This window comes from Neofelis nebulosa, chromosome 9 (genome assembly GCF_028018385.1).
Source record: "Neofelis nebulosa isolate mNeoNeb1 chromosome 9, mNeoNeb1.pri, whole genome shotgun sequence".
Taxonomy (NCBI): Eukaryota; Metazoa; Chordata; class Mammalia; order Carnivora; family Felidae; genus Neofelis; species Neofelis nebulosa.
The window spans coordinates 117,033,479-117,052,535 of record NC_080790.1 but is presented as its reverse complement, the minus strand read 5'-3'; the positions used below and the strand labels follow the sequence as shown (position 1 = coordinate 117,052,535).

At 36.7% G+C, this 19,057-nt stretch overlaps 1 protein-coding gene across 4 annotated transcripts in view; it reads right to left on the bottom strand.

Moving 5' to 3' along the window:
* ITCH (itchy E3 ubiquitin protein ligase) overlaps window positions 1–19,057 on the bottom strand; it is a 143,674-nt gene that overhangs the window by 39,121 nt on the left and 85,496 nt on the right. For all 4 annotated transcript variants that reach the window (XM_058685351.1, XM_058685353.1, XM_058685350.1 and 1 more), the window contains 5 exons: window positions 12,157–12,314; window positions 10,621–10,810; window positions 7,983–8,078; window positions 6,570–6,744; window positions 2,150–2,219 (listed from right to left, as the gene is read on the bottom strand). In XM_058685351.1, coding sequence (XP_058541334.1) covers window positions 2,150–2,219; window positions 6,570–6,744; window positions 7,983–8,078; window positions 10,621–10,810; window positions 12,157–12,314 — 689 coding nt within the window. The remainder of the gene's footprint in view (window positions 1–2,149; window positions 2,220–6,569; window positions 6,745–7,982; window positions 8,079–10,620; window positions 10,811–12,156; window positions 12,315–19,057) is intronic.

Sequence of the window (19,057 nt, the reverse complement as noted above, 5' to 3'; positions counted from 1 at the left end):
ATTTGCAATAAAATCAAGAGGATAACACATGACCTTCAGATATATCCTTTCAGTGCATCAATTTCTCCTCTGTAACATGGACTTATGACAATTCTAGAAATAAAGCTGGGAAAATCATCCATGTGTAGGAATGCAATCTGACAGGTCTAGTTCAATATGCTTCATAAAGGCAACATCCCCTTTTCTAAAGTACTTCATACCAACCATGTATTCTCCACTCTGAAACTCACACACAAGACTCCTTATCATACTGCCAGGCTTTGGTGAAACAGAAATTCACAGTTCACTTTCATATGCCCTCCCTTTGTTACACGATAATAGCAATAACAGTTATAAGTATGATCTATTACATTTTTTATCTGTCTCACAAGAGTGTTAAAGATAAATAACTCTAAGAGCAATGGGGCTTCTCACAGTATTCAGTATCATTTACTGTCCAGATTCATGTGATGTTGACACATCATTTTTTTTCTCCATTCCTCAATAAAGTAATGCTAGAGCAATGTATTTTAAAGGCCAGTGCCTCCCAACAAAACTATCTAGAAATATTAATTTTGGAATTTAGCCCCCAAATTATGAAATATCTGTGGCTCTTAAAGATAAAACTTCAAGTAGTTCCATAAATGGGTTTGCTGTTTTCTACTTTCTAACCTCTCTTCAGCTTCCATGCAAAACTATGAAGCCATGTTTATTCTGGAACCTTGCTACTATGCTATGACTTATATAATACTATAAAACAAAATTGGTAGAGTAGGCCCATCTCAAAATCTATTAACAGGGGCGCCTGGGTGGCGCAGTCGGTTAAGCGTCCGACTTCAGCCAGGTCACGATCTCGCGGTCCGTGAGTTCGAGCCCCGCGTCAGGCTCTGGGCTGATGGCTCGGAGCCTGGAGCCTGTTTCCGATTCTGTGTCTCCCTCTCTCTCTGACCCTCCCCCGTTCATGCTCTGTCTCTCTCTGTCCCCAAAATAAATAAAAAACGTTGAAAAAAAAAATTTAAAAAAAAATCTATTAACAAAGTTGAATTAATAGAACATGCCATGTCCACCAGTGCAAGGCACAATGTCACCAGCATAAGATGTTCCCTTTTTCACTTTCAAGATTACATCAACTCACCCACTCTGAACAGTGTTTTTATTTTTTTAGTTTATTTATTTTGAGAAAGAGAGAAAGCACATGCGTGCATGCACACACACGCACGCACAGGTTGGGGAGAGAGAATCCCAAGCAGACTCCCTGCTGTCAGTGCAGGGGCTTGATACCATCATGAGATCATGACCTGAGCTGAAATGAAGAGTCGGACGCTCAACAGACTGAGCCACCCAGGCACCCATGAACAGTGTTTTAGAAGCATAAATGTGGTCAAAATATTTAAGCTTTTTATTTTGAGATAATTATTACAGGATGTTGCATAAATCATTCCAAGAATCTCACAGATCCTTCACCAGTTTTTCCCCATGGTAATATCTTATATAACCATAGTACGGTATTGAAATCAGGAAACTGACACTGGTATGTTACTGTTAACTCTAGACTTTATTCCATTTTCACCAATTTTTAAGCTGAATTCATTAATACGAATGTATAGTTCTGTGCACTTTTAACCCATATATATAGACTCGTGTAATTACTACCACGATTAAGATACAGAACTATTTCACCACCACGTAAGAACTACTTATATTATTAACTCTTGTATTTGCACCCACCTACAACTGGCTCTTGCTCCTGACAACTACTAATCTGCTTTCCACTTGTGTAATTTTGCCATTTTGAAAATATTACATAAAATGAATCATACAGTATGTAATCTTTTAAGATTGAGTTTTTTTCACTAAGCATAATGCCTTTGAGGTCCATTCAGATTGCTGTATCAATAATCCATTTCTTTTTATTGCTAAGTGAGCAAAATATTTTTAACCTTTAAAAGAGTAAAATAATTCTGAATTCCAATATAAGTTAATTATAATAAGAAAGTTAACTTGAACTTTAATGCCTTTTTGGGCAATTTAATACCCACTTGGCACTCTGAATTAAACTAACACACCCAAAAAGCCTCCAGACATTCATTCAGGCAAGAACAGGCTACCATCCATAAATACCTGATTTTTAAAATGACCAAATGCAATTAAAAAGAATCATGTCACTTACCCCATCCAGGAGGCAGGGGACCAAGGGGATCAAATTCTTTATTTTGCGATGTAGTAAACAAATCCTGATTCTAAAAAAGAATAACAATAACAACAAAAAGGTGAAATAATGAACAACTTAATCAGATAACCTGAAAGCAAGGTTATGAGTTCTAGTATGTCCTTCCCCGGCCATATGTAACATAACACACTCTTACAGAGTTCACATCTTAAGAGATGTGTCACATGGTCAGTGGATAAATGCCAATACACTCTGGTAAAGAAAGAAAATCTTTGCAAACATTAATGCTTGAAATTACTTGAAATTTAAATATTACAAATACATAATCCTCAACCCCAAAGGACCATTTTCTTCTTCTTCAGCTACAAATGAGTAATTAGAGAAATATATAAATCCCCAAAGAGTCATTTATAAACAGTACTCAGAATCACTGGATGGCTGACAATAACCTTGTATTTCTAACTCAGAATTAAATACAAAACATGGTATATTTGTATATACCATGGGAGTCGGGGAGCAGGAAGAACAAGCTGTCAGATGAGTAAAAAGAAAGAATTCCAGTTTGAAAGTCAACAAGCCTAGATCTGTATAGAAGACTTCTTAAATTTCTATTTCCAATGACCACATTGGTGGAGACAGAGAAGTTTGGCTAGATAAAAGGAAATTATATGGAAAAAGGAGTCAACCACTGGTAAGAGAGAAGCCAAAGCCATAGTGACTCTATGCAGGGTTAATGGGTATGTTCTGGTTTAAATGTATAATAAAGTGAAGATAATATATGGTCTCTCAGAGGAAGATTTGGTTAAAACCTTTCTCCTTTAGTAAGATAAAAGCAAACAGACTGCTTTTCAAACAAAAATTATTAATAGAAAAAAATATACAAGTAAAATAAGGAAAGTGAACCCCATATGTCCAGCATGAAGATTCAACAACTATCAAGACTTTGCCAAATTTTCTTTTTATCCCTCTCTTCTTTGCTGAATCATTGAGTCATTTTGCCCCTATGTCTTTCTAAAATTTGTGGACATCTTACATACCATAATATTTTTATCACACCTAACAAAGAATTTATGTTAATTTTATTTTCGAATACCCAATCACTAATTAAGTCCTCACATTACATTTGGCCAAATCTCTTAAGTCTTGATCTATAGCAGTTCCCCCTACTGTTTTTTTTTTTTTCTCCTTGTCATTGACTTATTACAGAAACTGGATTAACTGTCAAAGTTTTAAAGCATATGAGATACTCTATTTCTGATTTAATAGCTCTTGGAAGACAGACCTGTCAAGAATTGGCCTTGCTCCTCCGGACAGACACAATTATGAAAAGGGGTGAGCGCAGAGAGGCCAGGAAGAAACACCATAAAAGGTCTGAACCCTGGTTATGGAACATGTCTGAAAAGTCTGGCATATGACAAACTATTTTGATAACTTTCTAAGACCCTAGCCCATTCCACTGGCTCTCCCTGGTTAAATAAGTTGGGACATACATGTTGAAACCACAGGCCAGGAAGAAACCTGTGGCCAGGAAGAGCCATTATACAATGTTCCATCATCAATCATTTCCATTCTGAGGTTAAACATACTAGGTGTAGGGGCATGCCTGGCTGGCTCAGTCAGTAGAGCGTGTGACTCTTGATCTTGGGGTAATGAGTTGGGTGTGCAGCCTACTTTTAAAAAAATGCAGAGTGTCTGGGTGGCTCAGTCAGTTGAGATTCTGACTCTTAATTTCAGTTTCAGGTCATGATCCCAGGGTCACAGGATTGAGCACCATGTTGGGCTCTCCAGTGAGTGTGAAGGCTAGTTAAGATTCTCTCCCCTCCCTGAGACCCCTCCGCTCACACATTCTCTCTCTCTCAAAAAAAAAAAAAAAAAAAAAAAAAAGAAGCTAGGTGTATGACAGTCTATTGACCTGGAACAAAGGCCATTTAATAAAACAGACTTTCTCAGCAATATGTCACCAACCACCCCACCCCTTTTTAAGTAGTTGATATTAAGAATGTTCAATTCATTCAATTCAGTTACTGCTAGCTATTCAGTTACTGCTAGTTACTGCTAGCTATGTTAAGGGTAACTAAAATAGGCTGTTTAAGTTAGGATTTAAAAGTATTCTGTAACAAGAGGAAAATTTCAGGAAGATGGTCAGATTCTTTTGGATAAGAGGGGGGAAAAAGAAAAGAAAAAAAATAGAACATGCACAATGAGGTAAAAGATGCAATTCAAGAAAAGTTCCAAAGATTCCAAGTATCAAACTGGTGAAGTTTACAATGAAGCAATGTACATTGTTGGTGTTCTGGAAATATGCTAAATCAGTCTCTAAACAGAATGTCTTAAAAGATCATGTACTGTTGGGGCACCTGGGTGGCTCACTGGTTGATCATCTGACTCTTGATTTCGGCTCAGATCATGATCTCACAGTTTTTGTGGGTTCAAGACCTGCATTGGACTCTGAGCTGACAGCCTGGAGTCTGTTTGAAATTCTCCCCCTCTATCTGCCCCTCCCCTGCTCATACTCTCTCTCTCTCAAAATAAATAAACTTAAAAAAAAAAAAAAAAGATGAAGTACTGTAAAAGTAAGCTAAAGCACACATATACAATGTGGATATGAGGGAAAGAAAAAATGAAAACTAACATTTTTATGCATCTAATATGTCCTAACCATATTAGGAACCTTATTTTACAGAAACCTCAAAAAAACAAAAAAACCCTCTGAAGTATCTTCATACATTAATAGTTAAAGTAAATGAGTCTTGATGAGATTAAGTAACTTACTCAAAGTCATATAGAGAAAGTAACTGTGGAACCAGGATTCGAACCCATATGTCTGACTCTGAAGCCCATGCTCTTTCCACTGGACACCCATGTGGAAAATTGCTTTAAAGAAGGCAGGCAAGCTAGGCATTCAAACCTAGAAGAAATTTGGCCAGGCATACCAAAGGTGATTATAATTTAGAAAGAAAGGAAGATGTAAAACAGTACAGGGAAAAAAAAAATGAAAAGGGTAAGGTAGACAAAAGACAAATTAATTTCACATCTAAAACCACTGGGGAGAAATACAGTAACAGTTGCCTATAGAAGGTGGAAGGAAAAATTGTCATATGAGATAAAGTATCTTAATCAAAACCAGGTAGCGAAGGGAAGGCTGCTGATAAAGATGAATTTGTCTGAGCACCTGGGTTGCTCAGTCGGTTGGTTAAGCATCCGACTCTTGATTTCAGCTCAGGTCATGATGTCACAGTTTGTGAGATCAAGACTCATGTCGGGCTCTGCGCTGACAGCATGGAGCCTGCTTGGGATTCTCTCTCCCCCTCTCCCTCTGCCCCTGCCCCACTTGTGCTGTCTCTCTCTTTCTCTCTCTCTTTCTCTCTCTCAAAATAAATAAATAAACATTAAAAAAAAAAAAAAAAAGATGAATTTGTCTCTATCAGTGAATGAAAACTATTATGGTGATGAGGTCCAAGAAATAGATAGGAATATGGAGAAAAGAGGGAAAAATAATGCCTACAGAGGACAGGCTTTTACTCTGATGTATTCTAACAGGGATGCTACCAATGTTGGTGAAAGGGAAGAAATGGTAACGGAGCAGGTCAGCTTCTCCTGAACTCTTGGAGAGATTTTCTCCTGTTTAAGTTCTATGTATTACTCAAATAAATCCTTCTTGTTTGGCACACAGAATCAAATTTCTCCAAGAACCATTTTCCTTTCTTCAGAGAAAAGATCTGTAATACTTTATGATTTGAGAGACTATAAAATTCCTAGCATCAAAGACTACGTAATAAAATGTTAATACACTTTGGTGAACTTTTTGCTATTATTGCAATATTACTCTAAAGGAAAATATGTAAAACTTAAACCATTTCCAGAAAGGAGATGTTTGCATACGAAAGTTAATACAATTTTGAAACCAGAAAAATATATTTAGAATAATCATACAAGGAATCCAATTTCTTTAGTCTCCTAGAGCACCAATGTATTAGGTTAACTTTATTTTCATATGTTACAAAATGATTCAATTCTGTCATCAGTTCTATATAGCCACTTAACAGTCAAGTGCTCTTAGAGCCAAAACCTTCAAATATTCTGATAAGCGAGGCAATATGAAATTTAAAACTGTTTTAATTCTCTTCACACTGCTTGGGTTTATTTTTATTATTCTTTTATCCATGAATTTTAAGTTTTCCTAATTACTTTTTAGTTTTGATATTAACAAAGCAAAGGAAGTTGAATTTCAGAAGTTTCAAAGAGGTAAGAATAGATCACAGGCACAGAATACTCGAGACAAGGTCTAAATATATATTTATCAACAGCAACAACTGGGTGCCATCTTACTTGTCTTTTTAGTACTTAACATTTCATATGAAGAAAAAAAGAAAGGTTAAAGTCTAGTACTCTTAAATTTATAGTGTAGCAGGCTGCTTACCCCATAAATGAATCTCTGGTTAAACTGCTGCATTGCTCCTTGAAGCTGACTACGTTGGAGTTGCCACTGTTCATAGTTCCGGACAGATTCCAATGTCGGCCTCTGCCACGTTGTTGTTCTTGTGAAATGGTCAACATAATAAATACGTCCCATGTTGTCAACCCGCCGTTCCCAGCTAAATCAGGACAAAAACAACCTAATTCAACAATTATTTGTGATACAGATATGAACTGAACAGGACTTCATCTTGGCCCTGGTGCAGGATTGGTAAGATTTTACCTTAAACTACTTTTCATTTACCTGAACTCTTTTATTTTATATATATTTTTAATGGTCTTTAAGTGAATATAAAAGGAAGTTTCTAAAAATTTCTCTTAAAAGTTCTTAATATGTACCAGGTTTTAAAAACAACAATGTATATTCAGTGAGTAAGTCTCAAACAGTAATTAAGAAAAAAGTTCTCATTTTCTTTCCAATGTTCTTCTCACTGTTGCAATTCTAATAGGGACACAACTTTTTCTATAAGATTACAACTACTGATCATTTCAAATGGGTGCATAATATTAAGTAAACATTAATACAATAACTTGGTGATTTCTACTTTGTTATTTATGGTTGTTTCTAATATTCTCATATTACAAAAAGTAAAATAATAAATACGTTTAATACACCAATTTTTTTTCTTCCTTGCATTTACTTCTTAGGATAAATTTCCTGGAGAGGATTACTATAGTCCATTACTATAGTTATAGATACCTCCTGCAAGAGTTGTAACTAATTTATACTACCACTCGCAATGTTATGTGGTAAAGTTTCTCTACAATCTCATCAATACTGGATACTATCTGCTAATTTAACAAGTGAAACAATACCTTTCACGTGTGTACTTGAGATTACTAGCAAGATTAAACATGTCCCCAAGTTTGCTACTCACTTCCCTTGAACACAAGTATTTTCTTCCACTTTCTAGAATGTAAATGATAAATGCTTAACATCATGTATTAATATATCCTTTTATTGCTCCAACTATTCTACAATTACTTCACTATTATGTACTAATAGACTTTATCTTCATATATATGATAGGGGATATAATTCTTATTCAGTTAAATAATTACTCTTGATTAAACTAATTCTAAAACCCTGTGATTTGAATGAAGTATAGAAAGGAAAACTTGGAAATAGCAAGACCTATAGAATCTTGAGGTCAGAAATGAATGAAAATCAATTCATTGCTCATCATCATGCTCAGTCAATTCTCTCTCTTCTTTCTAGTTGCACCTACCACAACACAAAGAGGATACAGAAAAGGCTGAAAGGAAGAGGAAAAGTAGGAATATAAGGAAGATTTTGTACAGATATATCCATAGTTCTAAATAAATACTTTTCTTCTTCCTTAATTCAGATACTTACCCAGGAGGTAGAGGTTCTGGTCTGTCCCACGTTGTTCTTTTTTCAATATGATCTACGTAGTAAACTCGCCCATGCTGGTCCACTCTCTGCTCCCAACTTAAGCACAAAATTTAAAAGGCTGCTATAGCACTTGTCTTTGCTTTTTTCTCTTATATGACCACATTAAAGAACTGAGAAAAATAAGTATGTCAATATATAAAGAAGATACCAAAAGAATTTATGAATAAAGGCAAGACTGGTATCCTGAGGATGACAGAGTAAGTAAGCTTTCTTCTGCAGAAGTATCTGCTCAAGATATTCCTTGTATTTCTTTAAAAAAAAATTTTTTTTTTTAACATTTATTTATTTTTGAGACAGAGAGAGAGAGAGAGAGCATGAACAGGGGAGGGTCAAGGAAGAGGGAGACATAGAATCTGAAACAGGCTCCAGGCTCTGAGCTGTCAGCACAGAGCCTGATGTGGGGCTCGAACCCACAGACCGCGAGATCATGACCTGAGCTGAAGCCGGACGCTTAACCGACTGAGCCACCCAGGCGCCCCATATTCCTTGTATTTCTAAAGAGGTCTGAGGTAGATGCACTCAGGAGATAAAGTCTATCTCAATCTGATCATGGCATGTGCAAAACTTAGTGGGGAAAAATGCTTGTAATTAATGTCATGAAATCTGAAGAAAGACTGAGCCAAGGGCAAAGCACTATTTGCATTCCAGAAGAACTGAAATAAAAAACTAAGACTTTATCAGATGTGTCTCTGCATAGTTTAACAGACAAAGTCAATCTGGGTATTCTAGTCTCCTTGGTATGTTAATCCCCAAAGTGAGGAAGACAGGAATAAGCCATCACAGCTTAGAAGTAACAATCACATTAGGGGCACCTCGATGGCTCAGTTGGTTAAGTGTCCAACTCTTGGTTTAGGCTGACAGCATGGAGCCTGCTTGGGATTCTTTCTTCCACTCTCTCTGCCCCTCTTCTGCTTAAGTGTGCACACTCAAAATAAATAAACAAACTTAAAAGGAAAAAAAAAAAGTACCAATTACTTTGGAGAGTACCAGTTTCTGTATGGTAATCCCTTGCACAAATAACTTTCTAATTTGGCTTCCCATGTAGGTTTTGCAAAAGGAAAATGGCCCAACTATGCAGACAAATAATATGTTTTGCAATTAAAAATTTCATAAGGGTTTATTAATTTATCAGCCAATTAATTTTAATTAGATTCCAAGCTCTGGATTAATGTGAATGTCACAATGTATATATGTACATAAATTACTAGAGTATTATTAATTTTTAAAATAATTAGTGGTGGGGCGCCTGGGTGGCTCAGTCGGTTAAGCATCCGACTTCAGCTCAGGTCACAATCTCGCAGTCTGTGAGTTCGAGCCCCGCGTCGGGCTCTGGGCTGATGGCTCAGAGCCTGGAGCCTGCTTCCGATTCTGTGTCTCCCTCTCTCTCTGCCCCTCCCCCGTTCATGCTCTCTGTCTCAAAAATAAATAAACGTTAAAAAAAAAAAATTATAAAAAAAAAAAAATAATTAGTGGAGATTAAAATGGGGTTGAGTACTAATTTTATCAGTTTCCTAAATTATTTTTTTTCCATAAGCCATTTATTTATTTACTTTGAAATTTTATTTTTTATTTTTTAAAATTTACATCCAAATTAGTTAGCATATAGTGCAACAGTGATCTCAGGAGTAGATTCCTTAGTGCCCCTTACCTATTTAGCCCATCTCCCCTCCCACAACCCCTCCAGTAACCCTCAGTTTGTTCTCCATATTTATGAGTCTCCTGTTTTGTCCCCCTCCCTGTTGTTATATTATTTTTGTTTCCCTTCCCTTATGTTCATCTGTTCTGTGTCTTAAAGTCCTCATATGAGTGAAGTCATATGATTTTTGTCTTTCTCTGACTAATTTCACTTAGCATAATACCCCCCAGCTCCATCCACGTAGTTGCAAGTGGCAAGATTTCATTCTTTTTGATTGCTGAGTAATACTCCATTGTATAGGTACACCATGTCTTCTTTATCCATTCATCCATTGATGGACATTTGGGCTCTTTCCATACTTTGGCTACTGTTGACAGTGCTGCTATAAACATGGGGGGGTGCATGTGTCCCTTCAAAACGCACACCTGTATCCCTTGGATAAATGCCTAGTAGTACAATTGCTGGGTAGTAGGGTAGCTCTATTTTTAGTTTGAGGAACCTCCATACTGTTTTCCAGAGTGGCTGCACCAGCTTGTATTCCCATCAGTTTCCTAAATTATTACTACTTTGCCATAATGACTTTATGATGGTCGAAAAGTATTTTAAGAAGTGGGTTTTTTTTCCCCTGTCAAAGAGAAAGCAATCTGAATTTGGGGACTATTACTTGGCACTAGTTAACTTTCTATGGTTTAGAGTCCTTCAATAAAAAAAATATAATAAAAATAAAAAAGTATGCCTTGGAAATGAGGAGGAGGATGACTGCTAATGTGGTGAGGTTTTTTTGTCCAGTCTGACTCTAGATATAACCCCCCACCCACCAAAACCAGTTACCACTGCTTGAAGATGCTTTTTTAAAGAATGAAGTTCAGTATTATGTTCCTTATTAATAAGTATATGCAGAAGCCTAAAGCAAACAAATGTTAACAAAAAACAGCTACTTACCCAGGTGGTAGGGGAGCTTGAGGTACAGTATTTAATGGCCTAGGGCCTGAGCCTCCAGATATAGTAAGAGGAATTATTAATCCAGATGTTGCTCCTTCAGATGTATTTGAATTTATATTTGTTGGTGGCAGAGAGCCTGTACTGGATCCATCACTTTCAGAAGTAGCAGATGGTGAACCATTGACAGATGCTATAAAAGATTTGTGGAAAACAACAATCTTTTATTTTCAGAAATCTAAATTCAGGATAGAATTTTAACTTAAAAAAAATTAAAAGGCAGATGACACAAAATTTAAGATGTGGACATGTAGGTAAAAATAACTTAAATAAAATCAACTTTTAAAAATAACTTTTTGGGTTCTATCTACTCCATGTCTCTTTACTAATTATGAAGCACATGCAAATTCTGATTTCCTGATGCCACAGAAATAAAAACTTTTAGAATAGGAAAGCATTGGTATCCCTTGGTGTTATAAATTCATTTAGTAATTTTTCAGATACTTAAAACTGTCTTTTCTATGAAACCCTGCATATCAAAGACCAATTTTTGATGTTATGACTATTAAGCAATAGCACTGTACATAGTACATCTTTAAGAAATACCTGACAAAACAATTTCCGGGAGAAGTCACCAATATTTTGACAAAGTAGTATATGATTTTAAAGACTGGGAATATATTATTAACACATTTTTTACCCCAAACAGGGGAAGATGTATAATTAAAAACAAAGTTTTTAATAAAATGATTTGTAGGGGCACCTGGGTGGCTCAGTCAGTTGAGCATCTGACTTTGGCTCAGGTCATGATCTCGCATTTCATGAGTTCGAGCCCCATATTGGGCTCTGTGCTGACAGCTCAGAGCCTGCAGCCTGCTTCTGATTCTGTGTCTCCCTCTCTCTCTGCCCCTCCCCAACTAATGCTCTGTCTCTCTCTCAAAAATAAATAAACATTAAAAAGAAAATTATTTGTAGACAACTAATTTACTTTTTAATAATATTTGGTTTAATTTTTTATACATTCCCTGTCCACATACTAGCAGAGGGAAATAATAAATGATTAAAGATTCTATTCTGGCTAATCAGGGAAAATGGATATTCTACCTAGAGCTGTTAACATTTTTACTACACAAAATGTATTCATTGGTTGTATAATTTTTGCTTCAAAATCTGAATATCATTTAGCATTGTTGGGTTACTCACCATTTACTAATTGTTTTTTTAAAGGATACAATGAGAAAAGCAACCAGATCCCTGACAATATGAATAATGCACATAGGGTTCTCATTTTATTTCTCATTTTCAATAAACCACTTGCCTCAATAGATTTTCCCTAGAGGAAAAACTTATGGAAAAGCATACCTTTGTCTACCTACAGAAAGATCATTCTGGGCCAAAATCTTAAATATAAAAATACTGCTAGAAAACCAACCTGAAAGAGTCTCCTGATTCTTATCTGAGGATCAATTCCCAAACAGAACGTTATTTATAATCACAGTACTGACAGTTACATCCCTAGTGTGTGGCTGGAATACACACCTGGTCTACGTGGGGTAGGTGGAGGTGGTCGTGAAGGTCTTGGAGGCCTAGAAGGTTTAAAACCGCCATTTGAGAGTGATGGAGAATTATTCCCATTGACCTTCCTATTTTCACCAGCCCCTGAATCCTCAGGTTCATCTGATCCATTTGGATTTGTTCTGGGTAAGAAGCGGGGAAAGGGAGGGGAAAATTAATGTTCACTGAATTTAATAAAAAACAAGACCAAAACTTAAAATTTCTGGCCGGCCTTACCAAGTACGTGAATAGCCCTTGGGTAGAGTCTTATATGTAACCCTCAGAGCCCACCCAGCAGCAAGAGTGAGGAGTTGCCTAAGGGCAACAGAAACATGTGGGACTCTTCAAAACTATTAGGTATGCTGGTTCAGATTTCAAATTAAGTCTTTGGAGGCCCTGTATAAGTAGGAACAGAGTCAAATTCTCAAAATCCCAATGCCTTAGAAAGGGCACTATTTTATTTCAAGCCCAGATAATGTCACCATAATTTTCCTGGTTTCCATTGGCCCTTAATATTCTTCAGTTTTAGGGTAGGGTTGACTGTTTTATGGCAGAAGAAAGAAGTATACTTATTTTCCAGAGACAAGGTGTTTTCTTTCCATCCCAGAAAACAGTATACAAAATGTTGAAAATTAGCGATTAGATCAGACCTTTTTTAAAAGGGAGGTGTTATTTCTTCAAAGCAATGACATAAATTGAAAGAAAGAAGAGAGAGGGGAGGACAGTAATGTCAGATTGAAAGTTTTTACCACTGTCAGCTAAATATACTTGATTACTTTTCCCAGGGAAACCTAGCCATGAATTAGACAGCAGAGCGTTAGTTTAGACAGTGTGAAGAAGCTTCAGCTAAGGCTCTGCTATCTACTATCTGGTAAGCAGCAAACCACTATGCAGTATCAATCCATACTACAGTATTAATTATTCAGAATAAGCCTGAACAAAGTAATATCTAATCAATTCAAGAAATTAATATTGAGAGGCATGACCACATATTAAATCATATTCAAACTATGTTCCCCTAAAGTTTTTTTAATTTTCTAATGTTTATTCATTTCCTGAGAGAGAGAGAGAGAGAGAGAGAGAGAGAGAGAGCGCGCAACCAGGGGAGAGGCAGAGAGAGAGGGAGACACAGAATCCAAAGCAGGCTCCAGGGTCTGAGCTGTCAGCACAGAGCCCGATGCGGGGCTCAAACTCACGAACCGCAAGATCATGACCTGAGAAGTCGGTTGCTTAACTGACTGAGCCACCCAAGTGTCCCTCCCCTAAAGTTCTTTAGGGTTTTTCTACTCAAAGTATGGAACTCAAAATATGGAAAAGAAGCAAAGGCAATACACAGGAGGCTTATGAGAAAAGCACAATCTTGAGGTGCCCAGGTGGCTCAGCTGGTTGGGTGACTGACTCTTGATTTTGGCTCAGGTCATGACCTCATGTCTTGTGGGATCAAGCCTTGCATCGGGCTCATGCTGACAGTGAGGAGCCTGCTTGGGATTCTTTCTCTTCTTTCTTTGCCCCTCTTCACTCTCTCTCTCTCTCTCTCAAAATAAACATTTCAAAAACGTTAAAAAAAAAAAAAAAGAAATACACAATCTTGCACTCCTCTCCCAGGAACCACTATATCAGAACTAGAATTTTAATAAGATCCCCAGGTGATCTGTGTGAATAGTAAGATATGACAAGACTGCCTTGCGGGTGCCTCAAATGCTTATTTTGAATAAAAGGAACAGCTCAGTAACTGGCAGTCAGCACCTGGTTAGTGTTGACTCCTACAGGAAGGCCAAGTCACCCCAGAATATGAACTGAATGCAGGAAGAGTCAGCTTTGACACTGCTCCTCTACCCCTAGGTGCTGAGTTCCAAACCCATTTTTGAGTAGCATACCCCTTTAAGACTCTGAGTATTGCCTCTCCATACTATTTCAACACTTTACTAGTTAGTTCTTAAAAAATATTAAGAACTAATTAAGGTTCTTAATGCCTTTTAGAAGGTACACAACAAATGGCAGAATGGACCAAAAGTGGGAAATTGAGGTTTCTAGCTCTGGCTCTGCTATTAAGAAGTTATTTGACCAAAGAAAAGGTACTTAAATCTCCATGCACGTCAGTGCTAGTCAAGTTTCAGGTGTATGTGAGGAAGGAGAAACATTCGGGACATGAGGTAAATCTGCTATGACAAAGGGGAAATCCAGAAACTGGATTCAAAAATGCAATATCCTGGGGTTGAGGATTAAAATTTTGGAGATTTCAACATCCATGCTGTTTACTCTTCTAACACCTTGGCCTCAGTTTCTCAATATAGTTATCTCACAATCTGGGTAGTAGGATGACTCCTTAAATGTCCTTGATACTTAGAAATTGTTCCTCCTTCCTAGGTCTTAAACTCACAAATCTCTCTACCTACAACGTTCTATTTCTTCTACCTGCCTCCCACCGTATCTTTGATTCAGTCTCATCATGGCCTTTAACCCACTCTATATTCACAGTCCATCAGCTCCCTTCAAGTCCCACTTGGGTTCCATCCCAGGGTACTACTTCTCCTAGTACCTTTCATTCCTTCACTATAGTCCAACATCCCCTAACCCCAAGCAATCATTACAACTAATCCTTCATTTACTTTTTCTACTACTATTCTCAGGGGCCAACAAGTAATAATAAATAATGTTCCAGGTGCAAAATCAGGTCTATTTTAGCAGAGTAAATAAACTAGGTAAAATACCAAATTAAAGGGGTAGACTGTTCTATAAAAGGTCCTCATAAATTTCCCACTGTGCCCAATAAAGAAAAGTCTGCAGGGGTGCCTGGGTGGCTCAGTCAGTTAGGCATCTGACTTTGGCTCAGGTCATGATCTCACAGCTTGTGAGTTCGAGCCCTGCATCGGGCTCTGTGCTGACAGTTCGGAGCCTGGAGCCTGCTTCAGATTCTGTATCTCCCTCTCTCTCTGCCCCACCCCTGCTTGCTCTCTGTCTCTCAAAACTGAGTAAACATTAAAAAATTAAAAGAAAGAAAGAAAGAAAGAAAGAAAGAAAGAAAGAAAGAAAGAAAGAAAGAAAGAAAGAAAGAAAGAAAGAAAGAAAAGTCTGTAGATTTTCACTACCAATGTCTAATAAGATAAAGTCTTTACTTCCCTCCTGTTAGTGTATGTGCTGCCAAAGCGAGCACCTTTTTTCCTGTTAAAAACAAGAAATCACAGCTCAAATCTCTTAGGAGCTAAAAAACTAGAAATGACAGAGGACTATGACAGCCTAGGCCACAGGTTCATTGGGATTGGTGTATTAATATTAAAATTAATACTAATAAAAATTAATAGTAATTTGGTAGGGCAAAGGACTTTTACTAGGTGCTGTACAATTAAAGAGACTTAGGCAAAAGACAAAAAGAAATTAAAACTGTGTTTCTTCAGTCTCCATCTTTTTATACTGGCAGGCATCAGTTTCCTAAAGCTTGCTCATTTTAGAGACTGAGACAAAAGCTACAGTTGACCTTATTTAACAACTTCAACTGGACTATACATACTGCTTGGAAATCAACCATTTTCTACATATTAAATCTACTTTTGACCACATTTCCAATCTGTAGATGACCGTCATCCTGCCTCTTCCCTAATATGATGATTATCTGCTATCCTTCAATTGTCTCATCTACCTTAAGCTTTCTCTGTTTCAAAGGGGAGGTAGGTGCCACGTCCAGCTGAGAAGGTGGCAGAAGCCCCTGAAACAGCCCAAGAAGATGAACAAGGAAGATAAAACACTCAAGCAGAAACAGAAAGAAGAAAAGAAACTCAAGGAACTAACATCAAAGGCTGCAGGGAGGGCCTACAGGTGGAATTAAGAAATCTGGAAAGATTTCTAAGCCTGGATGGCTTAGTCAGTTGAGTTCCAACTCCTGATTTTGGCTCAGGTCAATGATCACAGGGTTGTGGGATTGAGCCCCATATAGGACTCCACGCTCAGCGTGAAGCCTGCTTGAGATCCTTCCACCTTCCTTCCCTCCCCCCCACAACCTTCTCCCCTGCTTGAACTCTCTTAAACAAAAAAGGGAAAAAAAGGAAAGAAAGAAACCTGACAAAAAGTAACCTGTTCTTGTGCCTGAGGCAATGGTGTTCCTTAATACTATTCCTGTTTAAACATCTGAATTCCCTGTCTGTTACAGCATCTATTGCCAACTATAGCTAAGATGAAGTGCTGTCTTAGTTCCTATTGTACATTTAAGAATAAACTTTCATCAAAAAAAGGAAAAATCAATCAAAAAAAATTTCTCTGTGCTCTTATCATCTTCATTTATTTGTTTTCCCTCTTGGGGGAAAAAATGTCTCTTCACTACTTCAAGGCTAATTTGTCTTTGTGTTTTTGATTTCAGCCTGTATCTTCTAGGACTTTCCATCATCATTTAACACCTTTCTTCTATCTTCCATCATCTTCCTTCTTCCAGATCTTTTCTCTTGGTTCATAAACACAATCAAACCCCTCAACCTAAAACACTTCCTCAATCCTAACTGCTCTTCAAAACAGTTCTTTCTCTTTTTCTTCATTATAACTTTTTGTATTTATGCTATTAAAGAACTTAGTATATTTTAGTTTTTCAAAGACTTTCACTTTTCAAAGTGAAAAACAACTTCTAATCATAAAATAAAAATCACCTTCGGTCCTGCCTTCTGGAGATCATTACCATTAAGACATGGGACTATCTCTTGCCAGTCCTATTTCACCGGCTCTGTATGTAACCATACAATGTTTTCTATCTTGAGCAAATGTTTGTTTTATTACTCATTATATACTGGGCATTTCCCCCAAATTATTAAAAAACATTTATAATATCTAATGACTATAGAAAATTCTAATACATAGAAATACCATCTAGTCATTTTCTTTTCTTTTGGTGGGGGAAGAGGAGGTAATTGCTATTTCCTATAGAAAGTCAGAATAGAACACCTGGGTTAAAGTATACAAATATCTTGAAGATATTTTAATATTTAATATTTAATATTTAATTTAATATTACTAAAAATATTTTCAAAGATAATAATTAATCTGTTCTCCCATCAGCTAGTTATGAAAATGTCCACTTCACCATAAAGTATTTAAATATTTTGAAGTCTTTACTAATTTGGTAAATAAAAATGTTAATGTTCAACAATATTTCATTTATAAGCCATTAGAGTTTCTTCTTCCATGAATTGTATACATCTTTTATACATTTTTCTGTTATAAGAGAATAGTTCTACTTATTATTTGTAAGATCCTTTTATAATCTGAGGATATCAATTTATCGCTTTTCATATTGGTTAAGTATCTGTCATCCGCTTCTAATTCTATATTTGAAAATACACAGAAGAACTAGCTGGGGTTGAAAACAGATTAGAATCCCTTTCTGTGGAGACAAAAGAAGTAAAAGCTAGTCAGGATGAAATTAAAAATACTGTAACTGAGCTGCAATCTTGAATGGATGCCATGGTGGGAAGGATGGATGAAGCAGAGCAGCGAATCAGTGATATGGAGGACAAACTTATGGAGAATAATGAAGCAGAAAAAAAGAGGGAGACTAAGTCAAAAGAGGATGATATAAGAATTAGGGAATTTAGTGACTCATTAAGAAGGAATAACATCAGAATCATAAGAGTCCCAGAAGATGAAGAGAGAGAAAAAGGGGTAGATGGTTTATGTGAGCAAATCATAGTGGAAAACTTTCCTAACTTGGGAAAAGACACAGACATCAAAACCCAGGAGGCACAGAAAACTCCCATTAGATTCAACAAAAACCGACTATCATCAAGGCATATTATAGTCAAATTCACAAAACAGGAAAAGGAAAAGAATCATGAAAGCAGCAAGGGAAAAAAAGTCCTTAACCTACAAGAGAAGACAGATCAGGTTCACAGCAGACCTATCCACAGAAACTTGGCAGCCCAGAAAGGAGTGGTAGGATATATTCAATATACTGAATCGGGAAAATGTGCAGCCAAGAATTCTTTACCCAGCAAGACTGTCATTCAAAATAGGAGAGATAAAAGTTTCCCAGACAAACAAAAACTAAATGAGTTCATGACCACTAAACCAGCTCTGCAAGAAATTTTAACAGGGATTCTCTCAGGGTAGTAAAGATTGGGGAAAAAAAACAAAAAACAAAAACAAAAAAAAACCCTAAAAAGACCAAAAGCAACAAAGACTAGAAAGGACCAGAGACCACCACCAGAAACTCTAACTCTACAGGCAACGTAATGGCAATAAATTCATACCTTTCAGTACTCACTCTAAACGTCAATGGACTAAATGCTCCAATCAAAAGACACAGGGTAATAAAACGGAAAAGAAAACAAGATCCATCTATACGCTGTTTACAAGAGACCCATTTTAGACCTAAAGACACCTTCAGATTGAAAGTAAGGGGATAGAGAACCATCTATCATGCTAATGGTCGCCAAAAGAAAGCCGGAGTAGCCATACTTATATCAGACAATCTAGGTTTTAAAACAAAGGCTGTTAACAAGAGATGAAAAAGGGAATTATATCATAATTAAGGGGTCTATCCAACAAGATGTAACAATTGTAAACATTTATGCTCCAAATGTGAAAGCACCCAAATATATACATCAATTAATCACAAACATAAAGAAACTCATTGATAACAATACCATAATAGTAGGGGACTTCAACACCCCACTTACAGCAATGGACAGATCATCTAAATGAAAATCAACAAGGAAACAATGGCTTTGAATGACACACTGGACTGGATGGACTTAACAGATATATACAGAACATTTCATCCTAAAGCAGCAAAATACACATTCTTCTTGAGTGCACATGGAACATTCTCCAGAATAGATCACATACTGGGACATAAAATGCACAGAAGTTTTATATTCCTATATAATCAAATTTATTCAGAAATAAG